This window comes from Chionomys nivalis, chromosome 8, assembly GCF_950005125.1.
Source record: "Chionomys nivalis chromosome 8, mChiNiv1.1, whole genome shotgun sequence".
Classification (NCBI taxonomy): domain Eukaryota; kingdom Metazoa; phylum Chordata; class Mammalia; order Rodentia; family Cricetidae; genus Chionomys; species Chionomys nivalis.
This window is the reverse complement of record NC_080093.1, coordinates 47446054-47472353: the sequence shown is the minus strand read 5'-3', so window position 1 is coordinate 47472353 and position 26300 is coordinate 47446054. Positions and strand designations below refer to the sequence as shown.

The window sequence follows — 26300 nt, the reverse complement described above, 5'->3', positions numbered from 1 at the left end:
ATTCTACGAATTGCGGTCCAAAGGCCTGCTAGCGTGTGCCTTTTTTGAAACTTCATACTTTTGACCTGTAAATTTCTTTATTGCATTGGCTGTCCTACAACCGGCCGGGGGGGGGGGTATGGGTAATAGAATGTACCACCACCTGACCTTCTGGTCAAAAAGTCTACCTGGGTCAGTAGACTTTAATCCCAGGCAAGGACAGGTCAGCCTAGTCTATAACAGCTAGTTCCAGGACAGGATCCAAAGCTATAGAGAAACCAAAAGAAAGATACAGTTGTGGGATATGGCTGTTACCATTTATATGAAGGTCTTTGGTATTTAACACAGGACTTTTGATGGCATGCTTGCCTAAAGTTATACGATGAAGCCCCATCTCCTAGCATTTATAGCCAAGAATGAAGTCACACATTGGGCGGTGGTGGCACTTGCCTTTAATCCCAGCACTCAGGAAGCAGAAACAGACCTGTGAGTTCAAAGGCCAGCCTGGTCTGCAAAGTGGGTTCACTAAAGCCTGGGCAGATCTTGGTGAGTTCGAGGCCAAACTGGTCTACAGAACGAGTTTCAGGACAGGCTCCAAAGCTACAGAGAAACCTTGAAATATTTCGTTTTCGTTTATGGTCAAGAATGAAGTCATGCGCCAGGTGCTATTCGCACGCCTTTAATCCTAGCACTTGGGAGGCAGAGGCAGGCGAATATCTGTGAATTTGAGACCAGCTTGGCCTACAGAGTGAGTTCTAGGACAGCCAGGGCTACACAGAGAAACCCTGTCTCGAAAAACAAAACAAAAGCAAAAAGGAAGAGACGGAGGGAGGGAGGGAGGAGGGAGGGAGGGAGGAAAGAAGAAAAGAATGAATCACTTCTGAAATTCTTTTAATAGTGTGGAACATAAGCCAACACAGGATAGTCAGAGAGACCTATGAGAGCAGGCTCCACCCACCCAGCATTGCAGTTCAGAAAGGATGCTTTTCACTGACAGTGCGAAATGATCCTTACTTTTCAGTTCTCCATAAACAAGATTATCCTGTTTGTAGTTTTCCGTTTGTTTGGTTTTTGTTTTTTCCGTGAAGCTAAAACAAGGTGGGGTTGGCAGAGTTTTGCGGTCCCTACTTTTCCTGCTTCCAGATTGGCGCTGTCCGAACTGAGCCTGTTCGAAATCAGTCTGTAATTCCCAGCTACTGTGAGGCTGACTCAAGACTATAAAATCAAGGCCCGCCTAGATTACAAAGTGGGTTCATGGCTTACCTGGGTTTAAAAAAAAAAAAAAGCGGACCTGAGCTATAATCCACAGAGGTTGGGTTAATGACACGAGCGGTCTCCGCACTTTGTTTCTTGCGGTTTTGTTTTTGTTCGTTTGTTTGAGACAAGGTCTCACTGTGTAGCCCTAGCTGGCCAGTAACCCACAGAGCTCTAAAGCCACAGAGAAACCCTGTCTCGAAAAGATATAAGGGTGGGGCATAGGAGCGGGGGGAGAGAAAGAGAGGAGGGGGAGGGGGGAAGGAGACTGGTTCCGTGTCGTCAAGATTTGAATCCGGCGCCCCCTGATGATGCAGGTGGTGGCGCGCCGGAAGTCGAGTCATCGGCTGCTCCGTGATGGCGGCCACCTCTGCGTCAGGAAACCATGTGTGGGTCGGCACCGAGACGGGGATACTGAAAGGTGAGTGTTTGTGTTGTTCGTCCGAAAGTGTAGAAGTCGCTTGTCACCCCAGCGTGACTGACGTCCTCGTCCCTCAGGGGTGAACCTTCAGCGGAAACATGCGTCAAACTTCACGCCGTCCGGACAGCCGAGGCGTGAGGAGGCGGTGAATGCTCTGTGCTGGGGCGCAGGTGGCGAGACCCAGGTGAGTGATCACTCGCCCGGCCTGAGCTAGGAGACGGGCCCGGCAGCCCTGCTCTTCTCCCATCCTTCCCTTCTCTGCTGGCAGATCTTGGTGGGCTGCGCGGACAGGACTGTAAAGCACTTTAACGCCGAGGAGGGTACATTCCAGAGGCAGAGACACTGCCCAGGCGGGGAGGGCACGTTCCGCGGTCTCGCCCAGGCCGATGGGTAAGGAGCATACCCTAGCTCAGGTCGCAGGAAGAGCACTGAGCCTCCCTTGGGTGAACTAAATGCTGAAGTTAAACCCTTAGATGATACAGCCTATGGGTGATTGCAAACCGTGTTCTTGCTTTCATTCATTCCTATAACATGCATTTATTGGAAAGCTACTGAATGCCAGATATTAGGGAAAAGTCCAAGGGTCCGGGTAAAATATGTGCTTTCATAAAGTTTGCATCCAACAGTTTTTGTCCTGGCCCCTGTATAATGTTCTGTGCAAGTATTCTCATGCTTTTGAGCATGCTTTTAAGTAGTGATTGACAAAAACCAACAAGATAATGAAACTTCCGAAGAGATGATTAGGAAGATTCCCGTAGGTTAGGTTAGTTATCTTTAGTTATCTAGGTGAAGCTTCTTTAGATCGGAGAGAAGGCTGCGTTAGTGATTCAATAGGTGAGCTCCAGAAAAAATATGCAGAGGATGGAATTTTGAACTAGGTCTTAACATACAAGAATAGTCTTGACAGCCGGGCGGTGGTGGCGCACGCCTTTAATCCCAGCATTTGGGAGGCAGAGGCAGGCGGATGTCTGTGAGTTCGAGACCAGCCTGGTCTACAAGAGCTAGTTCCAGGACAGGCTCCAAAACCACAGAGAAACCCTGTCTCGAAAAACCAAAAAAAAAAAAAAAAAAAAAGAATAGTCTTGACAGACAAGAGATAAGAACATTCTAAAAAGCAGACACTAACTGAGCAGAGACTAAGTGTTAAAAGACTAAAAGGCTTTATACATAGGAAAATAGCATTTGGAGGTTGAAGTCAAGCAAGCATTTTTTGTACATGTAGGTTTGGCTTTGGATTTGGTTGAGATTAAATGGAAAGGGCTTTTGTACTAAGTTGAGATTTTATTTCATAGGTAATGGAGAATATATTGGGTTTTGAACGGGAAGTGCCATGGACCGAGTTCTGAGCCTGTAGGAGTGAGGAGCATTAGCGATGTTGTTTGCCACAGCCCAGGCAAGCAGTATAGAGCTAAAATCTAGGTAGGCAGATGTGAGGAAGAGCATAGGTTCAGGCTGTCCAGAGCCTGGGAAAAGGTTTGGGCTTCTTCTTTTTTTTTTTTTTGTGTTTTGTTTTTTGTTTTTTCAAGACAGGGTTTCTCTGTGGCTTTGGAGCCTGTCCTGGAACTAGCTCTGTAAACCAGGCTGGCCTCGAACTCACAGAGATCCGCCTGCCTCTGCCTCCCGAGTGCTGGGATTAAAGGCGTGCGCCACCATCGCCCGGCTGGGCTTCTTGATTTATATGTTATTTTTGTTTGGTTTGTGTTTGTTTGACTTTGAGACAGGGTCTCATATAGCCAGGATGGCCTTCAATTCTATAAGTAGTTCAGGCTGACTTTGAATTCCTGATGCCTCCCCTCCCCCCCTTCCCATGCCCTTTACAGGTAGGTATGAACCACTAAACCTGGTTTACACTTTTTAAAATCCCAATGTTCCTTTCTCTGATTGTAGCACCCTCATCACGTGTGTGGATTCTGGGATTCTTAGAGTCTGGTGTGACGATGACAAGGAAGCATCACCTGACCCCGTAAGGCTCACCTGCCCTAGTGGTTTGAGAGAGTTGGAGCCAGGGTGTAGGGGTCTAATGGGGAATTTGGTGGGCAGAAGATTAAGGGCTAAGGACTCTGGGACTGACTTGCCTTTAATTCTTTCCAGCTCTTGGAACTGAAGGTGGGTCCTGGGGTGTGTAGGATGCGCCAAGACCCAGCACATACTCATGTGGTTGCCACATGTGGGAAAGAGAATGCTTTGAAAGTATGGGACCTACAGAGGTCTGAGCAGCCAGTGTTCCGAGCCAAGAATGTAAGTGATGAGGGATGGGGGATGCTTTGAAGTTGGAGGAAGTGGAGGCCATTGACTGTGATTGGGGCTTATGTGGGCTTTCGGGGGATGAAGGACTGAAGGAGCAGGTCAAGCTTCCGTATGTACCTTCACACCAGGTGCGGAATGATTGGCTGGATCTACGGGTTCCTATTTGGGACCAGGATATACAGTTCCTCCCTGGGTCACAGAAGCTTGTCACATGCACAGGGTACCACCAGGTGAGATTCTTTTGCTTATTCCTGGATTGAAACAACTTTCTAGAAAAAACTTTTCTCCTAGCAGAATAGGTTCCAAAGGTATCTCATTGTCTTCTTCTTTCCTGGGTTTTCAAAGGAGCTGATATTTCCTCAGCTGTTCAAGCCCATGGCTGAGCCAATGACGTTCCCTTTACTGCATTTGGATGGAATTTTTTTTTTTGTTGTTTTTTTGTTTTTCGAGACAGGGTTTCTCTGTGGCTTTGGAGCCTGTCCTGGAACTAGCTCTGTAGACCAGGCTGGTCTCGAACTCAGATCCGCCTGCCTCTGCCTCCCGAGTGCTGGGATTAAAGGCGTGCGCCACCATCGCCCGGCGGGATGGAATTTCTTGAACTATGACTTTCTATTTCTCCTACCTAGAAGGGAAAGCAAAGGGAGTATTTCTTTCACACTAGTTTCCATAGGGAACAGATATCCTGGGTAGATATCAGGTTGGCTGTCAAAGCAATTATATAGTCCTCCCCATCTACTACTAACCAGGCTCATGAGATCTGACAAGATTGAGCATATTCTGCTCATAGAATAACTTTGTAGTCCTCATGTGCTGTAAAATATTGTTTATGCTGTGGAACATTTGTATAATGGTGCAAACATGTATTGCATTTGTTTATGTTACATTTGTTTAACTCTGTGAAGCTGTGATCCTTTGCCTGTCTAAAGGACCTGATGGTCTAATAAAGAGCTGAATAGCCAATAGCAAGGCTGGAGAAAGGATAGGTGGGGCTGGAAGGCAGAGAGAATGAATAGAAAGAGAGACCTGGGAGAAAAAAGAGGAAGAAGGAGCAAGAACAAGGAGAGGAGGACTCTAGGGGCCAGTCACGTACCCAGCCACAGAGGAAGAGTGAAAGTAAAAGGTCTAAGCCCGGAGGCCAAAGGTAGAGAGGATAATTTAAGGAAAGCTGGATAGAAACAAGCTAGGTGAAAGTTAGGCATTCATAAGTAAGTAAAAGACTTCATGTATATGGTTTATTTGGGAGCTGGGTGGCGGGCCCACCCCCAAGATTACGTAAAGAGCCAAAGAATAAGCCGGGTGGTGGTGGCGCACACCTTTAATCCCAGCACTTGGGAGGTAGAGGCAGGCGGAGCTCTGTGAGTTCGAGACCAGCCTGGTCTACAGAGCTAGTTCTAGGACAGGCTCCAAAACCACAGAGAAACCCTGTCTCGAAAAACAAAACAAAAACAACAAAAAAAAAGAGCCAAAGAATAAAAGAAAAAGCAACAGCAATATTCATGTGTCTGATATACTTTGAGGACACCTTTCTGGTGTCAGCTCTTGGCTAGGGATCTTTTGTGACTTATTTCATTTGAAGTTCTGAGACTTGAGCAGGTTGGGTCACTATTTGCCATTTGTATAGTCCTTCACATTAAAGTCTAATTTAGATACTAGGCCTTTGTTCATAACATATGAAGAGCTCCCCACCCCTCCCTTAGTAAGGCTAAGCTTTCCTGCTTGAAATCCACCATCCTCTAGCTTTGGTTCAGCTTGCTTTTCTGTTTCTCTGCTACCATTAGATGCACATACGAGAGACAAAAATGTTTACATATTCTCAGACATAGACACCTGCCCTCAGCCTGTGCTCATGCTCCTAAGCAGTTCTTGCCCCAACATTCTGAGATGAGATGAGGGACATACCTCAAATGAGGAAGTTTCTCTGAGGGGCTTATAAATAGTAAGCAGTCTTGCCAGGCACTCCTTTAATCTGAGTACTCAGGAGGCAGATGCCGGTGGATCTCTGTGAGTTTGAGGCCAACCTGGTCTACAGAGCAAGTTTCAGGACAGCAAGAGCTACATAGAAAAACCCTGTCTTGAAAAAAAGAAAAATAGTAAACAGTCTTCAAAAGGTTGATGTTAGATATGAAGATAATGTGGGCCAGTATAGGTAAGGATACTCTTGTGATACCACAGTCTTCCTCTAGGTCCGTGTCTATGATCCAGTCTCTCCTCAGCGCAGGCCAGTCCTAGAGGCCACCTATGGAGAGTACCCCCTGACTGCCATGACCCTTACTCCTGAGGGCAAGTGAGTATTGAGGGGAGGAGAGTCTGGAATGACTCCAGAAGTTGTGCTGAACCCCTGTCTGGTCTCCTCCATAGTTCTGTCATCGTAGGGAACACTCACGGGCAGCTAGCAGAAATTGATTTTCGGCAAGGTGAGTAGACAGTGGGTTGCTTGAGATTGGGGGTGGGGGGCAAACAAGTAGTACAGGGTTGGGGCGGGTCACTGAGCCCTGACAGTGGCACATTCCTTCCCTGGATTCAAGTTCTGGTCTTACCAAAAACTGACTTTGGATTATTTGCTCCCTGTGTCTTTGTTTCCTTACCTGTAAAATTGGAATATCACTGGTAACTCCTGTTTCTAGGGTATTTTGAGGATTAAGTACTGAAACATAAGTAGTTTGAACAGTAGCTAATTAGATGTCCATCAGCTAGGCAATTAGCACTGATGCCTCCACCTTCTCCAGGGCGTCTACTAGGCTGTCTGAAGGGGTTGGCAGGCAGTGTCCGTGGGCTGCAGTGCCACCCTTCGAAGCCCCTATTAGCCTCTTGTGGCTTGGACAGAGTCTTGAGGATACACAGGATCCGAAATCCACGTGGGCTAGAGCATAAGGTGAGAGCCCAGCCCTCCGGCATTCACTTCCTCTGACATCTTTTTCTGGAGCCTCTCCTGCTCCCTGTGCCCCACGTTCAAGTTTCTGTCTCAGCTCATCTGGACTCAAGACCCCTTTTATTTTACAGGTTTATCTCAAGTCTCAACTGAACTGCCTCCTCCTGTCAGGCAGGGATAACTGGGAGGTGAGCAACTACTTAGGTGTAGGAATGTGGGAGCCAAAGGTATGATGGCAAGCGATTCTTGGTAGAGAGAATGGGAGGCAGTTTAAACATACACCACGGCTGTCTCTTTACTGTAACTTAATTTCCCTGAGGGATGTTCAAGCCTTTATAGGCTTATCGCCAAGGGTGAGGTCTCCAGAACACAATAGCTTTGGCTTCTAGATCAAAGTAGTGGTGTCCAGAGACATTATCTTTCTGCCAGTCTACTCCCTTGACACCTTGACACTGATTCTTTTTTTTTTTTTAAATATTTATTTATTTGCTATGTGTACAATATTCTGTCTGCGTTTATGTCTGCTGGCCAGAAGACCTCATTACAAATGGTTGTGAGCCATCATGTGGTTGTCGGGAATTGAACTCAGGATCTTTGGAAGAGCAGGCAATGCTCTTAACCACTGAGCCATCTCTCCAGCCCCCCCCCCCTTTTTATCTTTTTGTTTGTTTGTTTGTTTTTTGTTTTTCGAGACAGGGTTTCTCTGTGGTTTTGGAGCCTGTCCTAGAACTAGCTCTTGTAGACCAGGCTGGCCTCGAACTTACAGAGATCCGCCTGCCTCTGCCTCCCAAATGCTGGGATTAAAGGCGTGCGCCACCACCGCCTGGCTTGACACTAATTTTTGAGTTTCCTTCTCACTCATCAGGATGAGCCCCAAGAACCTCAAGAGCCCAACATGGTGCCCCCAGAAGACACAGAGACAGATGAACTTTGGGCATCTTTGGAGGCAGCTGCCAAGCGGAAGCTCCCCGATTTGGATCAGACACAAGAGACGTTCCAAACAAGAAGAAAGAAAAAGAAGCGGCCTGGATCCACCAGTCCTTGAAGGCCCTTGCTCATTTTGTTAATAAACAGTCCAACACACACAGATCCTGAACCTTTTGTGATGGGAGAAAGGAGAGGTGGCTTGTGCGTGGGAGGGGTTCCCTTACCTGGGCTGTGGGAGACATGACGTCACAAAAGCTAGGCCCAGAGTTAAGCAGGTTGGGGAGGGTGGCAGAGTCCTGCGCCTCTCGGGGCCATGGGCTGCTGTCAAGACAAGGACCGTCAGACATCTGATGACCAAGCAAGAGAGGACGGGAACGAGGAAGGCAGGGAAGGTAGGACCAGACTCACAAATGGGTCGTGGGAGGGGGAATGGGAGTGGGAAGTTACTAAGAAAGGGCTGCCCCAAGAGGTTGGATTTAGAGAGATCAGAACTGGGGTTGGAGAGATGGCTCAGCCGTTAAAGGCGAGGCTCACAATCAAAACTATAAGAGCAGAACTGAACAAAGTGGCTTTGTGGCCTTTGCAGGCACCAGAGGCGATTTGGACAACACAGGCCGCCGCAAACAAAGATCTAACGAAAGTCTTCTGATAACCGTGCTGTGGCGCAGGCTATCCATGTTCAGCCGTCGGGGGTCAAGCAAGAGGCCCTCAGAACAGACTCAAAAGCAGGAGAGTCAGATCCAGGAGCGCAAACGTGAGGGAAGCCACAAGGAACCAGAAAAGAGCTGACTCCAACCCTGTTCTCGTCCTCCCCAACATCCAGAGAATAAAACTAATATTGTGGATCTGCCGAAAGCACTTAAGCCTCAGCTTCCAGCTTTGTAGGTGCAGGGACCATGGGTTTTTTTTTTTTTTTTTTTTGGTTTTTTCGAGACAGGGTTTCTCTGTGGTTTTGGAGCCTGTCCTGGAACTAGCTCTTGTAGACCAGGCTGGTCTCGAAATCACAGAGATCCGCCTGCCTCTGCCTCCCAAGTGCTGGGATTAAAGGCCTGTGCCACCACCACCCGGCAACCATGGGTTCCTTAAGGCGCCTCTGGCCCAGCCCCTTGGGATCTGTTTCAGCCCCTCAGGGGCGGTGCCGCCGCGGGAACCTAGCCAATGGTAAAGCAGCTGAGCTCGCAGGGGCAGGGGTGTGTTCTTCCTGTCTCCGGGCTTAGAAAATAGGCGTGGCGCGGTAGCACGTCACGGGGGTGGGGCTAGGCGTGGGTGACGTGGCGGCTCCTGCTCTTGGGTCCGATTTCGGCGGCTTACAAGTCCGGCGAGGAGGCGGCGACGGCCTGGGGAGAGTGGCAGTGACGGCGGCGGTAGGCAGCAGAGGAGGTAGGGCTTCGCTCGAATGTGGGTCCAGTCTTTGTCGGTCGTCTCAGCTCAGGGGCAGCGGCTTGACGGTGAGGGGGGGGGGGGCAAAGAAGGGAGCCATGGGCAAGTCCTGCTGGCGGCTCCGCGAAAGCGCATACCTCGCTGTCCAATCAGGAAAGGCCTTGTTGGGAAAGACGTCGGCCCTGTCCAATCGGTGGCTGCAGTCTTCCAACAGGCGGAACTTTGATGGAGGTGGGACTTCCTGTTTTAAATAAACACTTAAGAGGTTCCCCCCCCCCTCCGCCCACCCTAGTGTGTCCACCTCTGGAGATCGGTTGCCGGTTTACCGTGAGGGGGTGAAGGAAAACACGTAAACCAGAGGGCACAATTAGGATCTGGGCCAACTGCAAAGGTCTGGCTCGAGGCTCAGGGCCGCAGGACCAGGCTCTGGCTGTTTTCTCGACTTTAGGGCCACCGGCCGGTGCTTTGGCCGTCAGAGCCAAGTTGGAAGGAGAATCTGAGGAGCTCGCCTTGGGCCTGTAGGAAGCTGACCCTTCTCGCCGTGGCCGGGCTGCAGGATCTACGGGTGGCCTTGGGCTCGAAAGTCTGTCAAATACGGGCAAGGGCCTGAGGATTTGCTAGTTGAGGGAAGAGTTTGGGGAAAGAGGCTGTCTGGAGAATGACGTTCTCCTCTCCACAACAGTCCGAGGTTATGCGACTCAATGATCCCGCGGAAACGCTACGGATCTAAGAACACGGATCAGGGTGTCTACCTGGGTCTCTCAAAGACACAGGTTCTGTCCCCTGCAACTGCTATCAGTAGCAGCAGCGACATCGCTCCTTTGTCCACCCCGGTGGCCCTGGTCCCTTCCCCTCCCGACACCATGTCCTGCCGGGATCGGACCCAGGAATTCCTGTCCGCCTGTAAGTCGCTGCAGAGCCGTCAGGTAAGGACCCGGAGTGGAAAGACAGGTGTGAGCCCAACTAATGCTTACGTCTTATCTGCTAGTTATCTAAATTTACTTCCCAGATCTTAGATTATCGAATGTTACCAGTAAGGGTGGAAGAATTGTCTTCAGTAGAGATTAAGAATAGTTTAAGTAACTTGTTCTGAATACCACAAACGACGAGTCAAGATTTAAACCTGCATCTGCTTCTATGTTATGTTGTTCCACAGCACAGCGAAACTGTTTATTTAAATCTTCTTGCTCGTATTTGAATTTTTCTACTACATAGCCCTGTTCTTCTGTAGCTAGCAACAGTTCATTAATTTTAAACTCTAAGCCTTCTCATTCATGGAAAAACTTTTTTTCTTAGCTATAACCCCCTGATAAATTTATAGATTGTCTGATGCCAACAGCACTAGAATGTTTAGTGGGATTGTGAGGGAGCGGTGAATCGTGAAGGGAACTAAAGCAGTCACTTTTTGACATTACCTTTCAGAATGGAATCCAAACAAATAAACCAGCTCTCCGTGCTGCCAGACAACGCAGTGAATTTACCCTTATGGCCAAGTGAGTTAAGAGAGGCTTTGTCGTGGGGTGATATAAAGGCTGAGAAGTCAATTTGCCTGTGTTGATTTGGCTGACTGGGGTTGGTTGTGTTGGGGCTTATGGAAATAGTCTGCCTCCTGCCCTTTACCACGGCCTTTTCCCTGATGATCCTTTACAGGCGCATTGGGAAAGATCTCAGCAATACATTTGCCAAGCTGGAGAAGCTAACAATCTGTGAGTGTTTGGTAGATCTTTCCTAGGTGGGAGCGGGACAGTGAGACGGTACTAGGAAGTGAGGCTCATGGAGCTTTTGTTTTTCTATGGTGCTGGAGATTTTAAACCAGGCCTTTGTGCCTTAAAGCAAGGCCTTTACCAGTGAACTGTATTCCTAGCCCTCTGAGCCTTGTTATTACCCTTACCTGTTGTAACACCTTGTCTGTCTCTGCAGTGGCAAAGCGCAAGTCCCTCTTTGATGATAAAGCAGTAGAAATTGAGGAGCTAACATACATCATCAAACAGGTGAGCTGCTAGCCGTCAGGAGAGCCCAGCATTCTAATTAGATTACTTCCATCATTTTCCATCGCCATGAATCCCTAGGGTAAGTACCTAGACCTGTGTCCACACACCCTGCTCCTCCATTGAGTCAGTAGACACTTAGGAACATCTAGCATTTATAAAGCACTGTTCTAGAACAGATGGGAAGCAAGATGATTTTCTTCAAAGGCTCACTGTTCTTAAGAGTTACCCAGCATAAGGGCCTGGACTTAAAATGGGTAGGTGATAGTACAGAAAAGATTCTACAAAAAGATGGATGAACCAGGATGCTGAGAAAGATTGACAGAGGATATGAAATGTGAGCTGGGTTCAGAGCTAGGTGGAGGTAGTAGAAGGACCTAACAAATAGTCTGAGGGGTCTATATGTAGAGGTGTTGATTAGAAAAAGGAGAGGTCAGCACGTACCTTTAATCGCAACACTCAGGAGGCAGAGGCAGGGGATCTCTGAGTTCGAGGCCAGCCTGATCTATATGGTGAGCTACAGGACTAGGACAGCCAGAGTTATACAGAAAGACCTTGTCTCCAAAAAAAAAAAAAAAAAAAGAGGAAGAAGAAGCAAGTCCATTGTCTATAATTTCCTTATGTTTATTTGTCTTCGTTTCCTCCATCCTTTCGACTTTTCCAATAGAAGAAAAAGAGTGGGAGGGGAGACAAAAGGTTTTTCAGATACCCCAGGAACAGGTTCTTTGTTTTCAAGACTGCCAGGCATGTGTTCTTGTTTGTTTGTTTGTTTGTTTGTTTGTTTGTTTGAAGACAGGATTTCTCTATATATCCCTGGCTGTCCTGGAACTTGCTCTTCAGACTAGGTTAGCCTCGAACTTAGAGATCCACCTGTCTTTGCCTCTTGAGTGCTGCAATTTAAGGCATATACCATGCCTGGCTACTACATCCAGTGTTTGTGATTCTCCTGCCTCAGCCTCCCAAGCACAGGGATTTTACTATGTATCACCATGCCTGTCCAGTATTTTCCTTTCTGATTGTTCACAGGTATATTACAAGTGCTTATATAATAGTATCGGGCCTGACTGTTAGTTGCCTAAATGAGTGACCAGCAAGAAGTTGGTTGTTTGACTGAGTGGCTAGTTGTAAGAGTGTTATGGACCTTGATAACCAAGTGTAGAATCATGTGTTGGGGCAACATGTAGACTCTGATCTGAAACATGGATGGGGTGGGGTAGAGGCTAAGAAGGTAGTTGGTGTGACTATATAGTACAAATATGGTGGCAGAGGTCAGAGAGCAAATGCATTTAAGAGGTGCTATGCTGGTGAAAGAGTCTTGGGTTGCTATTGGGGTTATTAACCACTTAAGAACTATCTCACTGGTTTCTGAAAAATCTGAAGTTGCTTTGTCACCCACTTAGGTTGTGACCATATTTGAGCTCCTAAATTCTGAGTTGCCACTGTCTTATCAGTAAGTTAGAGATAATAAGAGTACCCGCCCCAAACATGGGCAGTGGTGGCACATGCCTTTAATCCCAGCACTTGGGAGGCAGAGGCAAGCGTGGTCTGCAGAGTGAGTTCCAGGACAGGCTCCAAAAGCTACAAAGAAATCCTGTCTTGAAAAACCAAAAAAGAAAGAAAAAAAGTAATATCTGCCCCACAGATTTTATGAGGATCATTTGTTTGCTTGTTTCTTTTTTGGGGGGGAGAGGTTCAAGACAGGATTTCTCTGTGTAGCCCTGACTGTTCTGGAATTCGATCTGTAGTACAGGCTGGCCTCAAATTCAGATATCTGTCTGCTTTGTAGACCAGGTTGACCTTACTTAAACGCAGAGATCATCTGCCTCTGCCTCCCAATTGCTGGAATTAAAGGTGTACACCCCACCGACTGCCCATTTGTTTGCTTTTGTCAATTGCTGACACTGGATTTTCAAAGCTGAGAATATTTCAGGTTGGTTGACTGAAGAAGTAGTATTTGAGCTGTGTCTGAATAGTGAGGAAAAGGAGCTCATCTGATGATCTGGTGAGAATGTATTCCAGAAAGTGGGAATGCAGTGCAGAAAATGGGCATAGCAGAAGGAAAGGTCTCAAGTGTGGGTTGCATACCACAGGGGCAGAGTACAGTTAGAGAAGTAGACAGTGGCCAGACAGAGGGCCTGCGTAAAACAACTTAAACATGAAGGTTGTATTCTAAAGTTGAGTGATGAGTTCTTGGGAGATTTTCAAGCAGAGGGATGACAATACCCTGGATTTTCTTTTTTGTGTTCTGTTTTGTTTTTTCTTTTATTTATTTATTTATTTATTTATTTATTTATTTATTTATTTATTTATTTATTTTGATTTTCGAGACAGGGTTTCTCTGTGGTTTTGGAGCCTGTCCTGGAACTAGCTCTTGTAGACCAGGCTGGTCTCGAACTCACAGAGATCCGCCTGCCTCTGCCTCCCGAGTGCTGGGATTAAAGGCGTGCGCCACCACCGCCCGGCCTTCTTTATTTATTTTTAAGTATTTATTTGGATTTGGTTTTGAAGATCATACTAGCCACATTTAGGCAGTAGATTATAGGAAGGCAGACAAAAAAGAAGACAGTCATTAAAAAGGGTCTTGGAGGTTTTTTGAGTAGAGAAGATGGTTAGAGTATATGAGGTAGAAAAGAAGATAATGTAGATAGGTATAGAATATATACTGGAAAGCAAAGTTTAAATTGGAATCATTTGGGTTCATTGTGAGCAAATGATGGTTCCATGTGGATTTGAAGAAAAAGGGACTAGAGGTGTTATTTGGTTTTGTTTGCTTATTGATTGATTGATTGATTGATTGATTGATTGATTGATTGAGGCAGGGTCTCATTGTGTAGACCAGACTGGCTTTGAACTCATAGAACTGTTTCTGCCTCCCAAGTGTTGTAATTGAAGGCATGTACCTCTAGCCTGCTTAAAAACATTTTTTAAAATGTTTATAAGTGTTTTGTGTACATGTATCTGTTTGTACCATGTGTGTGCTTGATGCCTGTGGAGGCCAGAAGAGGACATTGGATATCTTAGAACTGCAGTTACACATGCTTTTGAGCTAACATATGGGTGTTAGAAGTTGAGCCTGTCCTCTGTAAGAGTAACAAGTGCTCTTAACCACCGAGCCAACTCTAGAGCCCATTGATAGTTTAAGATAGAGTCTCATTCTGTAACTTAGGCTGACCTTAAATTCATTGCAATCCACCTACCTCTGGTGGGATTTTAAGTAAAAACACAATGACCAGCTGAGCATCTGATGAATGGTGGTGCCATTTACTAAAATGGAAAAAGACAGGGAGGGGATGTGACTTTGAGGGGATTGATTACAGTGTTTCTCTGTAGCTTTGGAGCCTGTCCTGGAACTAGCTATTGTAGACCAAGCTGGCTTTGAACTCACAGAGATCCGCCTGCCTCTGCCTCCCGAGTGCTGGGATTAATGGCGTGCGCCACCACCGCCCGGCAGTAGAAAAGTTTTCTATGCTGATTTAAGAGAGAACGTTGTAAGATGCTTAAACAGTAAATAAATAGAAAGCAGTTAATGGGCTTTTTGTTGTTGCTTTTTAATTTTTTTGTTTGGGTGCAGGGAAGAAATCCAGGGCCTGTGTTTGCTGCCCTACACCCCCCCTCCCCAGGCCTCTCGTTATATTTGACACAGTACTGAGTACACAATAAGCACTTAGTAGATTATGGTTCTGGTCAGGTGATCTCATTTGTCGAGTGTATTTTAGCTTATAGTTTTTGATAGATTGTAGGTAGATTAAGGAAATCTGGGTGATCAGAAGCTTTCAGTTTGAGTTTCTGCATGGGAAATAGTACTTCACCTAAGCTAGAACCCAAAGGAAGGAGCTGTTATGGCAAACAAACAAAAAGTGCATTTGAGCCGGGCGGTGGTGGCGCACGCCTTTAATCCCAGCACTTGGGAGGCAGAGGCAGGCGGATCTCTGTGAGTTCGAGACCAGCCTGGTCTACAAGAGCTAGTTCCAGGACAAGCACCAAAACCACAGAGAAACCCTGTCTCGAAAAACCAAAAAAAAAAAAAAGTGCATTTGAAGCCGGGTGGTGGTAGCACACGCCTTTAATCCTAGCACTCGGGAGGCAGAGGCCAGCGGATCTCTGTGAATTCGAGGTCAGCCTGGTCTACAAGAGCTAGTTCCAGGACAGGAACCAAAAGAGCTACAGAGAAACCCTGTCTCGAAAATCCAAAAAAAAAAAAAGTGTATTTGGTCAGAAACTCTAGAAAGGTAGACCTGTTATTAGTGAATGTGAGTCCAGGGGTATAGAGAGGTGTGTGGTTGGGCCTACTTAGAAAGCCTCTAGAAATGCTTGAATTTTGTCTTCAATGTATTTCTCATACTCACTTTAAAAATTCTAAAATTATATTTGTGGTTTTGGGGGGTGGTATCTGAGTGTCATGGGCTGCATGTAGAGTTGGTTATCTCTTTCCCTTGTATGAGTCCCTGGGGTTGACTTCAGGTTGCCAAGCATGGCAACAAGCTCTTTTGTCTATTGAGCCATCTTGCTGACTCTCATACTCTATTCCTGATGCCTGGGTAATAGTGTGTTGGGACAGGTTTTCTCTGCTGTCACCGTGGAGAATGGAATGTGGGGGACACATTGGCAGTGATATGAATTCACTGTATGTGATTTTGAATAAATCACAGCAAGTCTTTTGCAGTATTAGAAATTCTGTGTAAAATTTTGCTTCTTTGATACTTCTAAGAAAATAGGGTGATTCTTGCTTTTTCTTGGGTTTTATTCAAGTACTCTGTCAGCATGCTATAGGTACAAGATTTTGGCCTTTGTAAGGGTTCTATGCCCTCACAAGGTAAAGTGTAGCAGAAAGGTGGAGGGCAGATAAATCATTCACTTACAAATGGTGAGACCATCAACTTCCTTTTTCTGCAAGGAATGAACAGTCTTTGAACAGTCCCAGTGCCACCTTCTGATCTGACTAGACACTTGACTAGTAGGTTTTATCTTGTCCTCTCTGCCAGGGGTAACACAGATGGGGTCAATGACTGGAGACTTCTTGCTTAATACTCTTCTCTGGTCTCTTACCAGGATATCAATAGCCTCAACAAACAAATTGCTCAACTTCAAGATTTTGTGAGGGCTAAGGGTAGCCAGAGTGGCCGGCATCTGCAGACGCATTCCAACACCATTGTAGTTTCATTGCAGGTGAGACCCTGGGGATGGAAGAAGTGAGGAAGGGGATAACAGAAAATACCTTCTTTGAATGACCCAATTCTTGCTTTTTATAGTCAAAACTGGCTTCCATGTCCAATGACTTCAAATCAGTTTTAGAAGTGAGGACTGAGGTAAGTGGGATCTATATAGGTGGGAGGAATCTGTGGTATGGACCCAAGAGGAAAAGGGGAAGGGACAAGTTATCCAGAGTCATGGGGTCAACATACCCACTTTCCAGAGAGACTCAGGACCTTTGCATTTCCCCCCAATATCAGAACCTGAAACAACAGAGGAATCGTCGGGAACAGTTCTCCCGGGCACCAGTGTCGGCCCTGCCTCTTGCCCCCAACCACCTTGGTAAGTCAGAAGCAATATGGGAGCCTATTAGCTAAGTTCTGGCTGTGGTAGCATCCCTATTGCTAGTATAACAGGCATATGCCACTATTCCCAGCTTGAATTGCTTTTTTTGTTGTTTTTTTGTTTTGTTTTGTTTTGTAAGATTCATTTATTATGCATACAGTGTTCTGCCTGCATATATGCCTACAGGCCAGAAGAGGGACCCAGGTCTATTACAGATGGCTGTGAGTCACCATGTGGTTGCTGGGAATTAAACTTAGGACCTCTAAAAGAACAGCCAGGGCTCTTAACTGCTGAGCCGTTTCTCCAGCCCCTTGTGAATTGCTTTTTGTTGTTGTTGTGAGGTAGAGTCTCTCTATATATAGTCTTGGCTGTCCTGGAACTTGCTATGTAGATCAGACTCAAACTCAGATCCTTTTGCCTTAGCCTCAGGAGGGCAGAGGTTAAAGTCATGTGTTACCATGACAGGCCCTGAACCTGCTTTTAATCATTAAAATGTGTCATGTCCTGTTTCTTCTCCAGGGGGTGGTCCCATAGTTTTGGGAGCAGAGTCCCAAGCCTCCAGGGACGTGGCCATTGACATGTTGGACTCTAGAACAAGCCAGCAACTTCAACTCATTGACGAGCAGGTACCCAGGCTCTGAAATGTAGAGGATCAGCTCCTCTGTTGTCTTATGTTCTCCTGGAGTGTTTGGAATGTGATATAGTGAAAAGGTCTTAAAAACTAAGGCCCTAGTTCATGGTGCTTTCTTCTGAAGGATTCCTACATCCAGAGTCGGGCAGACACCATGCAGAACATTGAGTCTACAATCGTTGAGCTGGGTTCCATTTTTCAGCAGTTGGCACACATGGTTAAAGAACAGGAGGAAACTATTCAGAGGTGAGCCACTCTCACTCCATACAGTGGAACTTTCTCTTCTCCAGGGATTAGCATCTTGAAGTTCCCAGGTACAGCTTGGGGGTCTTTGGAAGAGTGAGTGAATCCTTAACCCCCATGAGTCCTATTCACCAGCTTCTAATCACTTAATAAGAGGGCCTGATGTGGTGATGCACACCTTTAATCCCAGCATCCTGGAAACAGAAGCAGGCGGATCCCTATGAGTTTGAGACCGGCCTGGTTTACATAGTGAATTCCAAGACAGTTTGGGAAGGCTACATAAAGAGAGGCCCTTTTTTAATTTTGTCTTTTATTTTCTGAGACAGAGTTTCTCTGTGTAGCTTTAAAGCCAATCTTGGAAACGCCTGTAGACCAGGCTGGCCTTGAACTCACAGAGATCAACCTGCCTCTGCCTCCTGAGTGCTGGTGCTGGGATTGAAGGCACACACCACCACTGCCCAACTTTTTTCTTTTTGAAGACAGAGTTTCTTTGTGTAACAACCCTAGCTGTCCTGGAACTCACTTTGTAGACCAGGCTGGCCTTCAACTCACAGAGATCTATCTGCCTACCTCTGTTTCCCAAGAGATGGAATCAAAGGCATGAGCCACCATCACCCAGCAAGAGACCCTTTTTAAAAAAGAAAAAAATTACTGAGGGCCTGGAAGTACAGTCTGGTTGTAAAGTGTTTGCCTACCATACATGAAGGCTTAAGAATCTTTAGAATCATAGACAAAAGGAAAGAAAGCAACTGGTGAAACCAACTAGCTGGCCCAACGGGTATAGGAACTTTCTACATAAGCTTAGTGACATCAGTTTGATCACTGCAGTCAAGTAAAGGAGAAACAAGAGACCAGCACCACAGAGTTGTCTGCTGCTGTATCTGTGCCCGCCCATAGTAATAAAAATGTAAAAAAAAAAAAAAAAAAAAAAAAAAAAAAAAGCTAAGAAGGGAGCACAGTATGCAGCCTTTATTCTTGAGTAGTGTTTGAGCTCAGGAGTGCAAGGCCAGCTCTACAAGTGTAATCAAGCTCTATTTCAAAAATTAAAAGAGATGGCTCAGCAGTTAAGAACACTTGTTCCTTCTCCAGAGGATCTGGGTTCAATTCCTAGTACCCACATGGTGTTGCACAACCATATTTAACTCTAGTTCAAGGGGATCCAGTGCCCTCCCCTGGCCTCCACAGGCATCAGGCATACAAGTGATATACAAGCATGGAAAGCACACATTAAACAAGTTAATAAGTGAATAAGTCTAATTTTAGAAAAACTTAATAATTATATGAGAACGGGTATTGTAGCGCACGCCTTTAATCCCAGTACTCCAGAAGGAGAGGCAGGCAGATCTCTTGAGTTTTGTCGTCGTTCTGGTTTGGTGTTTTTAGATTTATTTTTTTATTTTATGTATATGAGTGTTTTACTTGCATTTGTATATGTGCCATGTGTGTGCCTGGTTCTCACAGAGGTCAGAAGAAGCCATCAGAATCCTGGAAACTGGAGTTAGAAATGATTGTGAAACACCATTGGGTACTGGTAATTGAACCTAGGTCCTCTGCAAAAGTAGCAAGTACTCTTAATTGGTTTGTTTTTTTTTTTTTTTTTTTTTTTTTTGGTTTTTTGAGACAGGGTTTCTCTGTGGCTTTGGAGCCTGTCCTGGAACTAGCTCTTGTAGACCAGGCTGGTCTCGAACTCACAGAGATTCACCTGCCTCTGCCTCCCAAGTGCTGGGATTAAAGGCGTGTGCCACCACCGCCCGGCAAGTGCTCTTAATTGTTAAGCTATTTCTCCAATTCTTAGATATTTGCATTTGAGGCTGGCCTGGTTTACATAGCACGTTCCAGGCCAGTCAGATCTAATGGTGAAATCTTGTCTCAAAAAAACAAACAAACAAAAAACATGTTTTCAATATTATCTTCAGCCGGGCGGTGGTGGCGCACGCCTTTAATCCCAGCACTTGGGAGGCAGAGGCAGGCGGATCTCTGTGATTTCGAGACCAGCCTGGTCTACAGAGCTAGTTCCAGAACAGGCTCCAAAGCCACAGAGAAACCCTGTCTCGAAAAACCAAAAAAAAAAAAATATATATATTATCTTCATTCTGTTGTTAAGCCAAAAAATTTTAAATTTCAAATAGTGAATTTTTATGTCTGTTTGTTTAAGACAGGCTCTCATATCTTATCTCATGCTAGCTTTAAATTCACTATATAATACTTCCTATGTAACTGAGACTGGCCTTGACTCCATCTCTTCAATGTTAGGATAATAGACAAGTGCCACCCTCCTGACTAATTTCATGAAACTCCAGCATGGGCAAGGTGGAGATCTGAGACAGATGGAAGGGGCTCGCTGGTTAGTCAGCCTAGCTAAAGCAGCAGGGTTCAGGTTCTTCTCAGGAAAATTAGAGCCTGATAGAACAGAATACCTGAATGTTCTGGCATCTGGGTGCACGCACATGCACACATCCATACACATACATGTACACAACAAATCTGAGGCTGAAGAGATTACTCAGTGCTTTAAGAGCACTCACTGTCCTTCCAGAGAACCCAAGTTCAGTTGTAGCCTTCATATCAAGTGACTTACAACCACCTATAACTCTAGCTGTAGGTGATCTAATACCTCCACAGACAAATACGTATAATTAAGAATAAAACGTTAGAGAGAGACACCATGGATCCGCAGGAGACAGACGCTGGGAATTTTACCCAGTAAGTCACTGCCACGTGGCAATACACAGATTAATAGAAATGGGTTAAATTAAGATGTAAGAATTAGCCAATAAGAAACTAGAGCTAATGGGCTAAGCAGTGTTTTAATTATACAATTTCTGTGTGATTATTTCAGGGCTGAGTGGCCAGGACAAATAAGCAAGCGGCCCTCCTTGCAACAATTGGTACTCCAACATGGTCATCTGTATTGATGTAAAAACTGAGAAAGTTTGAAAAGGAATTCTAGACACAAAAATACAGAGTTTAAGCCACAGCTCCTTTAAGAGAGGTTTTCCTGACTCAGCCATGGCAAAAGAAAAAAAGCCGCACAGTTTTTAAATGCCCGCTTTCTGGGTTGTGTTGCCAGCATGACCTCTGGCTCTTTGAGACTGGAGGTCCAGCCACAGAGCATTTGAGTGGGGTCTGTGAGCAGGCTGCTGCAGCTTACTTAATGGCGGCTTGGACTGGCTGTGTGCTTAGAAGTGGGGCAGTGTGCACGGCTCAGAGGCACAAGCAGCTCTACCATGTTGGACTGGGCAGCCAAGCAGACACTAACATGTTACATTGATTAATGACGCAGCTTAAGTTTTTAAGAAGCACTTAGCATTTTAAGAAGTGCTCCTGGACAGTAAAAAATTACAGATACACAGTAGGACAGATTCAGACATAAAAGACCTCTAAATGGGTCAGTGTTGGATAAATGTACATAGGCTTGGGAGAGTTGTTTAAAGGTCATCAGCTCCATAGGAAGTTCAAGGCCATGGTCTGGGCTATATTTTAAGACCCACTTCCAAAGAACGAACTAAGGATGTCCACAATAATAGAGTGCTCACTTGCCTGTGGTTTACTAGGCTTGTGGATTCAGTTCTTGGTACCACAGAAGAAAAGGGGTAAGCAAAAAGAATAGACAACTTTTTTTAGGAGTTTTGTTTCAGAATGCAGCAAGAAAGTCATGTTTCATTGCTTGTACTTATAATTCTGGTACTCAGGAGGGCTGATGTTGGAAAGATTGTGAGTTTGAGGCCAGTCAGCTTGGACAACTTCATAAAACTCAGTCTCAAAAAGAATTAAAAGCTGGTGACTGGAGAGATGACTCAGTGGTAAAGAGCACTGACTGTTCCTCCAGAGGATCTGGGTTTGAGTCTAAATACCCACATGGTATCTTACAACCACTTGTGATACCAGTTCCAGGGGACCTAGCACACCCATGCACATGTCAGAGACAGAGCTGACAAACGGATGAATGATAAAGCACTACATCCAGCCCTCGTGCTGCAAGGGAAGGGAAGGGAGGGGGGAGTGGAGGAAAGAAGCCAAAATCAAACATGTTCTTCTCATCCACATACCTCTTTGAAAAAGTAGTGTCCCACGTCTTTAGTCCCAGCACTCAGGAGGCTGGGGCAGGCAGATCTCTGTGAGTTCAAGGCCAGCCTGGTCTACAGAACAAGTTCCAGGACAGGCTCCAAAGCTACACAAAGAAACCCTGTCTTGAAAACAAAACAACACAAAAAGAGAGGGGGGAGAGAGAGAGAGAGAGAGAGAGAGAGAGAGAGAGAGAGAGAGAGAGAGAGAGAGAGAGAGAGAGAGAATGAAAGCAAATGTTTAAGAAATATAAGTATCAGAGGCAGGCGGATCTCTGTGAGTTCGAGGCCAGCCTGGTCTACAAGAGCTAGTTCCAGGACAGAAACCAAAAAGCTACGGAGAAATCCTGTCTCGAAAATCCAAAAAAAAAGAAGAAAAAAGAAAAAGAAATATAAGTATCAAGGTCATTGTAGAAATTAAAAACAACAATAAAGAGAACCTGTATGGATTGTAATCCTAGGAGACAAAGGCACAACCATCAGCTAGCCTCAGCTGTGTTCTTCTGGACCAGCCGCCTTTGCAAAAAACAACCCATCAGTAATAAGGATAGTGAACTTAAAAGAATCTGGTGTGGGGACTGGAGATGACTCAGAGGTTAAGAGCGCTGGCTGTTCTTCCAGAGGTCCTGAGTTCAATTCCCAGCAACTATATGGTCACTCATAGCCACCATAATGAGATCTGGTGCCCTCTTCAAGTATGCAGACAGAACACTGTATACATAGTAAGTAAATCTTAGAAAAAGATTTAAAAAAATTTAAAAAATTTAAAAAAAGAATCTGGTTTGTTAAGTTTCTCAGGAAGGGGAAATTACAGTTACAAAGTTGGTTTGGTCTCAAGGTGGCATCCATCTCTTCTCACTCAGCAGAGATGGACATTAGAACAGGGTGCAAGAGGGTTTCCTGTCTGCTGCTCCTTTTTTGTTTTGTTTTTGTTTTTTTGAGACAGGGTTTCTCAGTAGCTATGGATTCAGTCCTGGAGCTCACTCTGTAGACCAGGCTGACCTCAAACTCACAGAGCCTCTGCTTTCCGAATGCTGGTATTAAAGGCATGTGCCACCACCACCTGGCTCTTTTACATTTATTTTGTGTGTGTGTGTGTGTGTGTGTGTGTGTGTATGTGTGTGTATGTTGGTGTGCATGTGTCATGGCCCTCATGTGGAGGTCTAAGACCAACATGATGTGGGAACCAGTTCTCTACTTTTACGGTGTGGATTTCAGGCATCAAACTTAGGCCATCAGGCTTTACGGCAAGCATCCTTACCTGCTGAGCCATCTCATAGGCTCTTGCCTGGAATTTTTAATTCAAGAGGAAAAAAAGCTACGAACAGTGACTGCGTATGTAATTCAGTGGTAGAGCACTGACTAGCATGTACATGTCCTGGGTTTGATCTTATAACACAAAGGAGGTAGCCAGTGAAACCCAGCTTTTTCCTATTTTCTCCACCTACCCACTGTATTGTGGGTATAGACAAGGTAAAACCATGGCCAGCTTGTTATGTGGGTACTGGGATCCAAATTCAGGTCCTCTTGGTTGCCAAGCAAGCACTTTTCCTACTGAGCTATCTGCCCAGCCACAATATTTGGGTTTTAGGATTCTGTACATAGATTGTCCGGGGAAGGTTTTATATTCTTCAGTAAGTTTTCAAAATCATCTTTCCCCTGAGGACTTGTTCCCTAGAGACACTGCTCTCTGGATGAAAGGTTTGTATTATTCTTTGAGTTCCTGTCTATATTAAGTTGTCCCCATCCCCCAGCCAGAATTTTCTTACTGTAGTGGTCTGAACTTTACCCCCATTATAACAATGTTCACCAGTGTGGTGGCACATATTTAATCCCAGCACTTGGAACACAGAGGCAGGTCTGGTCTACATGATGAGTTCCAGGACAGCCAGGGCTACACAGAGAAACCCTGACTTGAAAATGCTAAAAAACAAAACAAAACCAAAAATAAAAGTAATAAATGTTCATTACCTGGAAAAAAAAAATCAACAAATGCTAGATTAAAAATTACGTATTTTATGTCAGGTGGTGATGGCACATGCCTTTAATCCCAGCACTCAGGAGGCAGAGGCAGGTGGATCTTTGAGTTCGAGGCCGGCCTGGTCTACAGAGCAAGTTCCAGGACAGGCTCAAAGCTACACAGAGAAACCCTGTCTTGAAAAACCACACACACACAAAAAGGTATTTTAGGTGCTCATATGGATTGGGGTACATCTCATATTTAACTCACTGAAAATTGAAACCTCATGAAAGGAGGTAGGGTTGTTTATGGCAGTCTCATTTTTCAGATGTGGAAAATAAGACTTTGGTTAAATAACTCAATCTTAAGATAATAACTGACAGAAAGGTTTCAGACTAGAGCCAAACATGGTCTACTACCCTAAATACTTGCATATACTCTTCTATATACTCATACATATACACAAAAGAGATCACATGACATGAAACACTTTTTATTTCTGTGCATTGTGATCACCTTTCCATAGCAGTAAATAGATGACCTCAGCTTTCGTTTTAATACAATGTCCTGTTTTCTCTCCTGGCTGTTTCCAGGATCGATGAGAACGTGCTTGGAGCCCAGCTGGATGTTGAGGCCGCCCATTCAGAGATCCTCAAGTACTTCCAGTCAGTTACCTCCAATCGGTGGCTCATGGTCAAAATCTTCCTCATCCTCATTGTCTTCTTCATCATCTTTGTGGTCTTCCTTGCCTGAACCCTCACTCACTATGAGGCACTCCATGGAGGGTTTGGGACCCTCCTGGGAGGGCAAGTGGCCACTGTTGCCATTGAGCCTGTGTAGGGTGGTTGGGAGAAAGGCCATTTCCTTGGAACTGCTAAGAATGGCCAGTGTCCCTGTTTCCCGCCCTTGTCTCTGGCCACTCTGTCCTACCCCTCAGGCCCTTGAAACACACTGGTTCTGGATTTGGACTCTGCTGTGAAGTGGCTGGGAGCAGAAGCCAGCAAGGGCCAGTGGAGGAGGTTGTCTCCACAAGGTGATTTTTATAAAACCTTACCAGCCTCCCCCAAAGGTAACTTTGGCAGCAAGGGGAGATAATGCCCTCCTTGTCTCCTTGAGAATGAGGCAAAGAGGAAAAACTATCCCAGGGACCAACTTTACCATCATGTTAGAACTTGACTGCCTCCCTCTATTCACCATGTGAAGTGAGGGGGCTCTGAGCCCTTCAGTTGCCTGCACAAACCTGACTTTGGCTACTGGTGACTCTCAATCTGCCAAATGTGCTGCAGCCTGTTTCCCCCCAATTACAGCAAGACTGTCAGCCTCACTAGTGACGTCGTCATTTCTGGGTGGGGTCGTGCCCGATACCGGAACCAGTAGGGTAGAGTTGGTGGCTCTGAAGGGCCCCACGGAATAAGCAGGGTACTTTTGGGGCTCTTTACTCACAACTCCTTCCTAGAAAGGAAGCAAATACAACAGAACTTCATTAGAAGAATTTTCCTTTGAACTGGAGCCAAATGGCCTCATCATTGGGGTGGCAACTTCCAGGACCATCGCAAGCAGTGCTGGGGCTGTTTTCATGTGTTCTCAGATCACTTAGCTTGATTCTTGGACTAAGTGAAGCAGGACCTCTGTTGCTGGGAGCAGAAGAGAACTTGTTCCCAGTTTTTGGCACCTTCTAAGACCCTCAGCAAATCCAAACCAGCCACTGGAAAATGGAGGCTACCCACCTAACACAGACCCTTTGTCCGAACTGATTAGTATTGAAGTCATTGTTCCATGCCTACTGCTGTCCCATCTGCTTACCTCGTCCCCTCCCCAGCATCTGGATCCCAGGAACCTCAGGCCAACATAGAGTGTGTCCTAGCCACAATGAAGACCTTGAACTCATAGAGGTCCACCTGCCTCTGCCTCTCTCAGTGTTGGGATTAAAGGCATAAGCCACCACCTCCCAGCCTGAAGGTTATTTCCTATAAGAGCTTTTAGGTTTGCCATTTAAAAATTGTAATCACACCGGGCAGTGGTGGCACACTTTTAATCCTAGTGCTCTGGAGACAGAGGCAGGTGGATGTCCTGAATTTCCAGAGAAACCCTGTCTCAAGGCAGGGGGTAGGGGGATATCACTGTAGCACTGTTAAGAGACTTTCCCTGCCTACCTAGCTGAGGGGTCTACCCAGTAGGGATGATGACAGGTCCTCGAGTGTAGACCAAAGCTCACTATATCCTGTTTTGAGACAGGATCTTGCTATGTAGCTCTGGCTGTTCCTATATTCGCTATGTGAATAATGTTGGCCTTGAGCTCCCAAGTACTGAAGACCTACACCACCATACCCAGTTGTTTTTTTTTTTTTTTTTTTTTTTTTTTTTTTTTTTTTAAGCAGGATCTTTACATAGCTCTGGCTGTTCTCGAAAGTTCTATGTAGACCAGGCTGGCCTCAACTCTGCGACCCAAATATTAGGATAAAGTTGTGCACCCATCATTCGCGGCCTGATTCTGTCTTTTTTGATCGGGCAATTTGTGAAGGACCTACAAGGAACTAGATTTTAGTTCACACGGGTTTTTATGCTTGGCAAGATACTGAGCTAGGAGTGCTGCAGGAAGAAAAGCTGTGCATTACTTAAGGTTCCTGTTTCGGTGGAGCTTACATTCCATTTTCTATTTCGTCATAATCCATCGTAAGAGTCGAGGAAAGCTGAGAGGGCTTAGGCCTGCGGCTGACAAGGAGTTCAGCTGCGACTTACAAGCTGCCGGGATCTCACCGGCAGGGACTGTGAGCCGTTATTCCCACTGAGGCCAGGTCTCCA

General features: G+C 45.7%; 3 protein-coding genes across 4 annotated transcripts; all 3 read left to right on the top strand.

Annotated features, from left to right (window-relative positions):
- Positions 1-1581: 1581 nt before the first annotated feature.
- On the top strand, positions 1582-7917 carry Wdr74 (WD repeat domain 74). The gene is made up of 11 exons (XM_057778210.1): positions 1582-1654; positions 1732-1838; positions 1923-2044; positions 3542-3617; positions 3746-3892; positions 4030-4131; positions 6085-6185; positions 6260-6315; positions 6628-6773; positions 6902-6958; positions 7636-7917. The coding sequence occupies exons 1-11, from the start codon at positions 1591-1593 to the stop codon at positions 7813-7815; spliced, it is 1158 nt and encodes a 385-aa protein (XP_057634193.1). The 5' UTR covers positions 1582-1590; the 3' UTR covers positions 7816-7917.
- Positions 7918-7953: 36 nt separating this feature from the next.
- Tex54 (testis expressed 54) lies at positions 7954-8543 on the top strand. Its single transcript, XM_057778211.1, has 2 exons — positions 7954-8089; positions 8293-8543. The coding sequence occupies exons 1-2, from the start codon at positions 8011-8013 to the stop codon at positions 8484-8486; spliced, it is 273 nt and encodes a 90-aa protein (XP_057634194.1). The 5' UTR covers positions 7954-8010; the 3' UTR covers positions 8487-8543.
- A 405-nt stretch (positions 8544-8948) lies between these two features.
- Positions 8949-24822, top strand: Stx5 (syntaxin 5). 2 transcript variants are annotated; one of them, XM_057777809.1, is made up of 11 exons: positions 8949-9077; positions 9760-10003; positions 10500-10570; positions 10728-10783; positions 10998-11068; positions 16115-16231; positions 16315-16371; positions 16516-16597; positions 17120-17226; positions 17356-17477; positions 24092-24822. In XM_057777809.1, the coding sequence occupies exons 2-11, from the start codon at positions 9779-9781 to the stop codon at positions 24249-24251; spliced, it is 1068 nt and encodes a 355-aa protein (XP_057633792.1). In that variant the 5' UTR covers positions 8949-9077; positions 9760-9778; the 3' UTR covers positions 24252-24822. The 2 variants fall into 2 exon arrangements, with proteins under 2 accessions (XP_057633792.1, XP_057633793.1); XM_057777810.1 differs by having other exon boundaries at positions 9526-10003.
- The last annotated feature ends 1478 nt before the right edge of the window (positions 24823-26300 follow it).